The 10,828-nt window shown below is 41.7% G+C and overlaps 2 protein-coding genes across 2 annotated transcripts; both read right to left on the bottom strand.

Annotated features, from left to right (window-relative positions):
• LOC311498600 (extracellular calcium-sensing receptor-like) lies at positions 1 to 4,545 on the bottom strand. Its single transcript, XM_084559262.1, has 8 exons — positions 4,143 to 4,545; positions 3,576 to 3,870; positions 3,196 to 3,485; positions 2,651 to 2,946; positions 2,131 to 2,336; positions 1,780 to 2,001; positions 1,550 to 1,673; positions 1 to 1,461 (listed from the first exon to the last, which is right to left on the bottom strand). The coding sequence occupies exons 1-8, from the start codon at positions 4,430 to 4,432 to the stop codon at positions 563 to 565; spliced, it is 2,622 nt and encodes an 873-aa protein (XP_084415388.1). The 5' UTR covers positions 4,433 to 4,545; the 3' UTR covers positions 1 to 562.
• A 1,260-nt stretch (positions 4,546 to 5,805) lies between these two features.
• LOC311497833 (extracellular calcium-sensing receptor-like) lies at positions 5,806 to 9,381 on the bottom strand (the record flags this gene model as incomplete). Its single annotated transcript, XM_084558198.1, has 7 exons — positions 8,716 to 9,381; positions 8,336 to 8,625; positions 7,834 to 8,129; positions 7,372 to 7,577; positions 7,023 to 7,244; positions 6,793 to 6,916; positions 5,806 to 6,704 (listed from the first exon to the last, which is right to left on the bottom strand). Exons 1-7 carry the CDS (start codon positions 9,007 to 9,009, stop codon positions 5,806 to 5,808), a joined length of 2,331 nt encoding a protein of 776 aa, XP_084414324.1. The 5' UTR covers positions 9,010 to 9,381.
• Positions 9,382 to 10,828: the final 1,447 nt, after the last annotated feature.

Raw genomic sequence — 10,828 nt, 5'->3', positions numbered from 1 at the left:
CGGATGCATTTTTAAATGGGTGTGTATTGCAGTTGTACCTCAGGACTGACTTTAATATTTTCTCATGTCACGGTAGTATGGGCTGCATCTTTAGTGAAGTATTTCCACACACTCGATGAACCCCCGCTTGTTTGTTGCAAGCTTCGTACCGATTTTTACGGGGCATCCATGTTGTTATTGTCACGTGATCAGTGACTACTTTACATGCTGCTTAACGTGTCACCTTGTTCCATTATTGTTGTACCCCAGTGGTACATGCAAACAACTCAAAACTATGTTGAACTGTTGGGTCACTTACTAGCAATGTGGTATCAAAATGTTGAAAAGAATACTCATGCATTGTTGATATTTTAATTTTTCCGATTTATTTTACATGTTAAGCACATAATAATGAGTAGTGGTAAATTATGACAATAAAATATTAGAGTGGCATTCACAAAGTGATTGAGTTAACTCAAATAAGAATTCAAAATGAAGATTTTTTTTGATTACATTAAATGTAAAACGTGTAAGCAATATTTGTGTTTGTATATTAATTCATCAAAGTTCTGTTGCACTAGTATTAATTTTTGTTCATTAAATGTTTCTTGGTGTTCTTCTCCGGCTTAAACAGTATGATAAAACACTTTGGAGCAAATATGCACAGTATTAGTCCAAAACTGGAGGCCAGTATTGCAAATATCTCGACAGCCACAGTAAATTTCCCAGGAGAGCTGACATACGCTGGGATAAAGGTGATCCACACTGCACAGAATATCAGCATGCTGAAGGTGATGAGCTTGGCTTCGTTAAAATTATCAGGTAGTTTCCGAGCTAGGACAGCTAATACAAAGCAAAGGACAGCCAGCAGGCCGATGTACCCGAGCACAGCCCAGAACCCAATGGCAGAGCCTAATGCACATTCCAGGATGATTTTCTCCTTGTATGTGGATAGATTTTTTATTGGGAAGGGAGGACTAACTACCAACCAAATAGTACATATTAAAACCTGAATAAATGTGAAGGAAACAACAGTCATTCTTTGCTGTGGAGGACCAAACCATTTCATGACATTACTGCCTGGAAGTGTAGCTTTGAAGGCAACTAAAACCACAATAGTTTTCCCAAGTACACAGGAAATACAGAGAACAAAGGTGATGCCAAACGCTGTGTGTCGCAGCATGCAGGACCAGTCAGAGGGTGCTCCAATGAAAGTTAATGAACACAAGAAACACAGAGTCAGGGAGAGGAGCAGCAGGAAGCTCAGCTCAGAGTTGTTGGCTCTGACAATTGGAGACGTCCTGTGACGAAAGAATATAATCGCTGTTATAATGGTCAGACATGCACCACCAACTGAGAATGCAGCCAGGATGATTCCTAGCACATCTTCAAAGGAAAGAAACTCTACAGGCTTGTGGAGACAAGCGTCTCTCTCTGCATTAGGCCAGAATTCCTCTGGGCAAGGGAAACAATCAAGGGAATCTGAAAAAATAAGAACAATTTATTCAATTTTGCACACATTCACAAGTTAACATTTATCACATTTACATAATAAAACATTTCATATTACCTGTAGCATTGCTGATCTCTCCTTCGGGACATGGTATACAATTATAGCAGCAGATGGGTTTTCCTTTCTGCAGCACTTTACGAGTTCCTGGAGGACAACTGTCAGAGCACACTGACACTGGCACCTGTCACAGAGATACAGGCTAATTAATTGATGGACATTTGTTGCTACACAGCCATGATGACTCCATTTACCAAAGATTAGTTTGTTATCGCCATGTTGCTCATTACTTGCGTGCCACCATCCACCCATGTTAGGTTCCTGTTGATGTGGAACTGCTGGCCCACTGGCAGCGATGCATCATAGTGTCCCACCGTTACCAACTGAGTAACTCCAGTCTGACTTTTCTGCCAGTTAACCAGCTCGTACACTGCCACAGGATCCCCGTTAGCATCAAATGACACGTCATAACCATTCACGGAAAATCTTACTTTCTTCAGCTCAGTTAAAATCTGAGAGGACGGAGTAAGATAACACAGAAGAAAAAGGGAGAGGGAGAGAAAAAAATAAATTCCTGTTTAGCTCAATAACAATGATAAGTTAAGAAATACACTGGGATTCAGTTATCAGTTTTGGCTGACCTGTTTGGACTCTAACTTGGTGAGCTTATCACACTGAGTTGTGCCATTTATTTCCTTACACACTGCATTGTGAATGGCATGTGCTATTGCATAGACAGCCTTGTACACCATGTTAGTAACTCTGAGTTGAGAGGTGTCAGTGTACGGGCTCTCAAGCCTCTGTAAGTCTTCAGTTCCATCACACACACTTTCACCTGCAGCAGCACCTAAAACACAGAGGTACACGTTTTTGCCATTGAATGTTGAATTACTTTAATATTCTATTTTATACGTGATGACCACCATCCAGATTACACAAATTACTTGTGACCCCAATTTATACTATAATTTATATTTTAAGCTGGAAAATACTCCAGTAACCAACTGACTGTATTATAACTGATACATGCTACTTAATTTCTTGAATGGAAGACTGACTGTATACAGTACTGATACTGTGAATTTCAAGCAGCAAAGTTCATGAAAGGTCACCGTGTCAAGAGAGAATAAAGTGAAATGCAACAATCAAAAACTTTCTCACTTTTTCCCATTCTGCAGTTGAATGCATCCTCCCAGAATTCAGTTAGCAGTGGGGATGCAACCACTTCAGAGGGAGAGAGATCCAGAAGGAAGTCTCTCAGGCCTGGAATGACAGATTGCTGGATGCCAAATCCAATGGCCCCAGCACAGAAGCTGTACTTCAGAAAGTTTGGATCAGTTACCCAAGTCTCACTGCCTATCCACTGACGTGGTGGAAGAGGCTCCAGAGACAGCTCCTCCAGCAGCAAAACCATGTCTCCAGAGGCTGCAAATGCCACAATAACCAAAGCTGTTGACCTGGAGAGCCATAGTACAATATATCGTGCTATTATACATCTGAAACATTTTAAAAATATGCTTCATTTTTTAACATACACAAATATGAGAAATTATTTTAGTGTACTCTGCGTAGGCTGCAGCATTGATCTCACAAGACAACAGAAAAAGAAAAAACAGAAAAAACATGACAAAAAACATGACAAAAAACATGACAAAAAACAGATATATAGCTCGGATAAATAAATAGTATGTTTTTGATCTATTAACCTGCGGATCACATCAGCTACTTTCTGGATCTTTCTCCGTGGGTCGGCCCGATAGAAAGCTACAGAGTATTCCACACAGATCCCCTCTTTGACAGCTGCATCCAAAAAAGACGCCATGCCATTATTTCCGTAGTCCGAATCCGACCGGACAGCCCCTATCCAAGTCCAGCCAAAGTGTTTCACCAGCTTGGCGAGCGCGTCAGCTTGAACCTGATCACTGGGGATAGTTCTGAAGAAACTGGGATACTGCTGCTTATCAGACAAACACGCACAAGTGGCAAAGTGGCTCACCTAAAGCAAAACAAGAAATTGTAACTCTTTAATGGAAAATAAGTCATCACATTCATATTTTACACTGAGAGAAATTACTTCAATATTTACTTGAGGAATGTCAAAGGGTCCGATGACGCGCGACATGCTGATGGATGGCGTGGATCCAGACTCACCAACGATAGCCATCACCTTACCAGAGTGGGAGCAGTTTTCTCCGGTGTCAAACACGGGATCCAGGCCATTTGAAAGCTGGAACGCCACATGCACCGCCACTGGGACCGAGCCGCACGAGTCGTGGATCTCATATCCGAGCCTGATGCCCGGCAGCAGCTCCGTGCTGTTGTTAATCTCCTCGATGGCAAAGATCATTGCGCGGGAGAAGCGCAGTTCACGGGTGCTCATGCTGCACACAGACACTCAGAAAATAAGGACAATTCACATCGTCACAGAAAAAGACATCTTCTGTTCATAATTTAAAAAATTATGCATTTCTGTTTGCATGAATACAGTTCACATCTCTAATTTCTGAATTCCCCCTTAATGCAGGCCTAAATTTCCAAATGTGTTTCAGAGCTGCACAAAAGCTATGCAACACATTACAGAAGACAAATCAAAGCATTTCTATTCCTGCACAGTCAAACATTCTTTTATCCCCCACGTCTCCCTCATACTAACCTCCCTGCACACATTAGTGGCTCAGGCATGGTGGTGTAGTTATTCTCCACTGTGTGAATGTAGTAGTGTATGGTGAAAACACCACCAATAATATAGTCACCATCCATTGAGAATACAGGTAGACGAGTGGTTCCCTGCAGCTTGCATTTAACTGATGAAGCCTGTGTACTGACCCTGGGATCAGCCCTAGGCTTCAGACCATGCAGTGACCCACCCAAGACATCAGCTGAGTTTAGCTCAAACCAACACAGAGCCAATCTCAGAGCAATAAAGAGAGCAGCGATCTCCATCCCTGAACTATGTGGGCGTAGGTGTGCTTTTAATGCTTTATATAGCTCTTCACAAAGTGTATGTCAGCTCTCCTGGGAAATTTACTGTGGCTGTCGAGATATTTGCAATACTGGCCTCCAGATTTGGACTAATACTGTGCATATTTGCTAAATAAATGGAAACAAGAACACAGTTTAAATTGTTCACATTTAGTGCTATACAAGAAACTCTTAGATGAAATAAATATTCATCTAATAAATTAACCATTTTCTAATGCACATGTCAATGTGAGAATGGGAGTTTAATCTGCTATTGTGTTATCTTTCTAATTTTAAATTTCATTTAAAATAAATTTGAAAAATGAAGCATTTTGTTGGGTATTTTTTCAGTATTTAATTCAGTATTGCAACTTGAAGAATATTTGCATTATGAAAATTCACTCGGCAACCGAACTTCGGTCTCTCACACGGTGCATTAACTGACATCAAGGACAAAAAAACAGATTCTAAAACCACAGCAACAATGTCCACTAATAGAACACAACAGAACTGAACTATTACTCATATAGTGTGCGCTGCAGACAAGTTAGTCTGCACCATCAATAGCATTTAATAGTACTCCACGGCATGTTGCGAGATGTAGCCGGGTTTTTTTTAAAAAAAAAAGCGTTATTCTCTGAAGCCTTCTCCATGTATAGCAGCTAAAAGTCTAACTTTGACAATTAAATTCACCAACAGATTGCACATTTGCAGCCTCCTTCTCACTGTTACCACAGGGCGTTTGGCGAAGTTGTTGACTGCTGTTGATGAACCGTTCCTCTACTCGCGATAGCGGATGCATTTTTAAATGGGTGTGTATTGCAGTTGTACGTCAGGACTGACTTACATATTTTCCCATGTCATGGTAGTATGGGCTGCATCTTTATTGAAGTATTTCCACACACTCGATGAACCCCCACTGGTTTGTTGCAAGCTCCGTACCGATCTTTACGGAGCATCCATGTTGTTGTTGTCACGTGATCAGTGACTACTTTACATGCTGCTTAACGCGTCACCTTGTTCCATTATTGTTGTACCCCAGTGGTACATGCAAACAACTCAAAACTATGTTGAACTGTTGGGTCACTTACTAGCAATGTGGTATCAACATGTTGAAAAGAATACTCATGCATTGTTGATATTTTAATTTTTCCGATTTATTTTACATGTTAAGCACATAATAATGAGTAGTGGTAAATTATGACAATAAAATATTAGAGTGGCATTCACAAAGTGATTGAGTTAACTCAAATCAGAATTCAAAATGAAGATTTTTTTTGATTGCATTAAATGTCAAACGTGTAAGCAATATTTGTGTTTATATAATAATTAATCAAAGTTCTGTTGCACTAGTATTAATTTTTGTTCATTAAATGTTTCTTGGTGTTCTTCTCCGGCTTAAACAGTATGATAAAACACTTTGGAGCAAATATGCACAGTATTAGTCCAAAACTGGAGGCCAGTATTGCAAATATCTCGACAGCCACAGTAAATTTCCCAGGGGAGCTGACATACGCTGGGATAAAGGTGATCCACACTGCACAGAATATCAGCATGCTGAAGGTGATGAGCTTGGCTTCGTTAAAATTATCAGGTAGTTTCCGAGCTAGGACAGCTAATACAAAGCAAAGGACAGCCAGCAGGCCGATGTACCCGAGCACAGCCCAGAACCCAATGGCAGAGCCTAATGCACATTCCAGGATGATTTTCTCCTTGTATGTGGATAGATTTTTTATTGGGAAGGGAGGACTAACTACCAACCAAATAGTACATATTAAAACTTGAATAAACGTGAAGGAAACTACAGTCATTCTTTGCTGTGGAGGACCAAACCATTTCATGACATTACTGCCTGGAAGTGTAGCTTTGAAAGCCATTAAAACCACGATAGTTTTCCCAAGTACACAGGAGATACAGAGAACAAAGGTGATGCCAAACGCTGTGTGTCGCAGCATGCAGGACCAGTCAGAGGGTGCTCCAATGAAAGTTAATGAACACAAGAAACATAGAGTCAGGGAGAGGAGCAGCAGGAAGCTCAGCTCAGAGTTGTTGGCTCTGACAATTGGAGACATCCTGTGACGAAAGAATATAATCGCTGTTATAATGGCCAGACAGGCACCACCAACTGAGAATGCAGCCAGGATGATTCCTAGCACATCTTCAAAGGAAAGAAACTCTACAGGCTTGGGGAGACAAGCGTCTCTCTCTGCATTAGGCCAGAATTCCTCTGGGCAAGGGAAACAATCAAGGGAATCTGAAAAAATAAGAACAATTTATTCAATTTTGCACACATCCACAAGTAAACCTTTATCACATTTACATAATAAAACATTTCATATTACCTGTAGCATTGCTGATCTCTCCTTCGGGACATGGTATACAATCATAGCAGCAGATGGGTTTTCCTTTCTGCAGCACTTTACGAGTTCCTGGAGGACAACTGTCAGAGCACACTGACACTGGCACCTGTCACAGAGATACAGGCTAATTAATGAATGGACATTTGTTGCTACACAGCCATGATGACTCCATTTACCAAAGATTAATTTGTTATTGCCATGTTGCTCATTACTTGCGTGCCACCATCCACCCATGTTAGGTTCCTGTTGATGCGGAACTCCAGGCCCACTGGCAGTGATGCATCATAGTGTCCCACTGTTACCAACTCAATGACACCAGTCTGACTTTTCTGCCAGTTAACCAGCTCGTACACTGCCACAGGATCACCGTTAGCATCAAATGACACGTCATAACCATTCACGGAAAATCTTACTTTCTTCAGCTCAGTAAAAACCTGCAAGGTTGTAGTAAAAGTAACACAGAAGAGGACGGGAGAGGGAGAAAAAGAAAATTCATGTTCAGCTCAATTAAAATTCTAAGTTAAGAAATACACTGGGATTCAATTATGAATTTTGGCTGACCTGTTTGGACTCTAACTTGGTGAGCTTATCACAGTGAGTTGTGCCATTTATTTCCTTACACACTGCATTGTGAATGGCATGTGCTATTGCATAAACAGCCTTGTACGCCATGTTAGTAACTCTGAGCTGAGAGGTGTCAGTGTACGGGCTCTGGAGCCTGTGCAAGTCTTCAGTTCCATCACACACGCTCTCACCTGCAGCAGCACCTAAAAACACACCTTTGAATGTTGAATTACTTCAGTATTCTATTTTATACGTGATGAATTCCATCCAGATTACACAGGTGAGAAACTCCTCAGTAACCGACTGTTGGTCTGAATTACTAGATTAAACTGATTTATTGTAAGTGATACGTGCTACATGCTTCATTTGTTGAATGGAAGACTGACTGTATAAGGTACTGATAAGATCATCATATCAAGTGAGAATAAAGTGAGTGTTAACAATTGAGTACTTTCTCACTTTTTCCCAGTCTGCAGTTGAATGCATCCTCCCAGAATTCAGTTAGCAGTGGGGATTCAACCACTTCAGAGGGAGAGAGATCCAGAAGGAAGTCTCTCAGACCTGGAATGACAGATTGCTGAATGCCAAATCCAATGGCCCCGGCACAGAAGGAGAACTTCAGAAAGTTTGGATCGGTTACCCATGACTCACTGCCTATCCACTGGCGTGGTGGAGGAGGCTCCAGAGATAGCTCCTCCAGTAGCATAACCATGTCTCCGGAGGCTACAAATGCCACAACAACCAAAGCTGTGGACCTAGAGAGCCACAATATATCGTACTATTATACATCTGAAACATTTTAAAGTAGGTTATGCTTAATTTTTTATCACAAACAAACATGAGGAATCATTTTGGTGTACTCTATGTAGGCTGCAGCAGTGATCCCACAAGAATAGAAAAATATGACTAAAAATATATGTACTGCTAGGATAAAGAAATATCATATTTGTGATGTAGAAACCTGCGGATCACATCAGCTACTCTCTGGATTCTGCTTCGTGGGTGGGTCCGATAGAAAGATACAGAGTATTCCACACAGATCCCCTCTTTGACAGCTGCGTCCAAAAAAGACGCCATGCCATTATTTCCATAGTCCGAATCCGACCGGACAGCCCCTATCCAAGTCCAGCCAAAGTGTTTCACCAGCTTGGCGAGCGCGTCAGCTTGGAACTGATCACTGGGGATAGTTCTGAAGAAACTCGGATACTGCTGCTTATCAGACAAACACGCACAAGTGGCATAGTGGCTCACCTAAAGCAAAACAAGAAAGCGTAACTTCTCACTGTGAAAATAAAAAATCACATTCATATTTTACGCCGAGATTAATACTTAAATATTTACTTGAGGAATGTCAAAGGACCCGGTGACGCGCGACATGCTGATGGATGGCGTGGATCCAGACTCACCAACGATAGCCATCACCTTACCAGAGTGGGAGCAGTTGTCTCCGGTGTCAAACACGGGATCCAGGCCATTTGAAAGCTGGAACGCCACATGCACCGCCACCGGCACCGAGCCGCACGAGTCGTGGATCTCATATCCGAGCCTGACGCCCGGCAGCAGCTCCGTGCTGTTGTTAATCTCGTCGATGGCAAAGATCATTGCGCGGGCGAAGCGCAGTTCACGCGTGTCCATGCTGCACACAGACACGCAGAAAATAAGGACAATTCACATTGTCACAGTATTTGCACGAATGCAGTTCATATATCCAATTTCTGAATTCCCCCTCAATTCAGGCTTACATTTCCATGTTTCAGCACCGCACAAAAGCTATGCAACACATTATAGAAGGCAAATCAAAACATTTCTATTCGTGCACAGTCAAACATTCTTTTATCCCCCACTTCTCCCTCATACTAACCTCCCTGCACACTTTAGTGGCTCAGGCATGGTGGTGTAGTTATTCTCCACTGTGTGAATGTAGTAGTGTATGGTGAAAACACCACCAATAATATAGTCACCATCCATTGAGAATACAGGTAGACGAGTGGTTCCCTGCAGCTTGCATTTAACTGATGAAGCCTGAGCACTGACCTCAGGATCAGCCCTAGGCTTCAGACCATGCAGTGACCCACCCAAGACATCAGCTGAGTTTAGCTCAAACCAACACAGGGCCAATCTCAGAGCAATAAAGAGAGCAGCGATCTCCATCCCTGAACTATGTGGGCGTAGGTGTGCTTTTAATGCTTTATATAGCTCTTCACAAAAAAGCTTCTATTGTGCGTCAGCTTACAATACATCAGAGAGGCCCACACCCAGTGGCCTGTAATTATGTCTTTTAGCTCACTGACCTGTTTGCACATTATAATTTCCACTATGTGTCGCTCTCTGTTTTCCCTATATCCTCACAACATTTGGCTTGTTTATCCCACAGTTAAGCCTTTACAAGTGCTCACCTGATTCACTGTTTGTTAAATCATCAATGATATAAGTACATCTATAATGCTGGTAGAATAAAACATACCTGCAAGTTCCTTTCTGAAGTTTGTCTGCTGTGTCAACTTCGACTTTAATTTGAACGTAATGTCCTTACAAATTACATTTATTAGCCTGAACAACTGAGCATGCGTTCTTATTACTTGATACCTGATGTGTTGCATGTACATTTCAACAGTTTAGTACCATAATGTAGAGACACATGTATCATGACAGCATGAATAAAAATCAAAGGTGCAAATCGTGAAACACAAATGGACAGCCCATCTCAGCAGAAAGGTCATGGTCCTTCATTTACTTCCCAATATATTTGAAATTCTAGAAAAAACTTGTTTATTTCAACCCAGAGCTATTCCTATACATGTGGCTATTGTTGGTCAAAGGTTGATTTTGCACAGAGATTTGGGGAGAGGAGGGGAGAGGATCGGGCACAACATTATGACCACCTTACTAATATTGTGTAGGTCTCACTTGTGCCTCCAAAACAGTTGTGACTCATCAGAGAATGGACATGGGCCTTCTGAGGGTGTGCTGTGGTGTCTGGCAACAGAATGTTGTTAGTGGGGGCCTTTGGGTCCTGTGGGTTGAGGGGAGGGGCCTCTGTGGATCAGGCTTGTTCCAGTGCATCCCACAGATACTTGATCAGTTTGGAATCTAGTGAATCTGGAGGCCAGGTCAACACCTTGTGCTGTTTTTCATGTTTTTTTAGTTGTTCCTAAACCGTTTTTGTCACGACCGTACAAGGTTTGAACCTCAATGCAATTCGTAGGCGTTCAAATGAACCCAGCCTTTATTTCCTGAGGGACAAAACTAAAAATCACTCTTCACGACCCCAAAAACATGAAAAGAAAATCAATTACTAAGAAAACACAAACTCTCTTCGAGGAAAAACATGAGCCACGGTGAAAATAACCAAATATTCAGCAGACAATGAGAACAACACTAACTCAAGGAATACTAAGACTTGATATGAATAAGGCTTGAGATGGAGTTGGTTCCACTGCATAGGACAGGGCAA

Source organism: Chelon labrosus, assembly GCF_963514085.1.
Source record: "Chelon labrosus genome assembly, chromosome: 13".
Taxonomy (NCBI): domain Eukaryota; kingdom Metazoa; phylum Chordata; class Actinopteri; order Mugiliformes; family Mugilidae; genus Chelon; species Chelon labrosus.
Note: the sequence above shows the minus strand (reverse complement) of the source record. Positions and strands in the feature narration are given on the sequence as shown.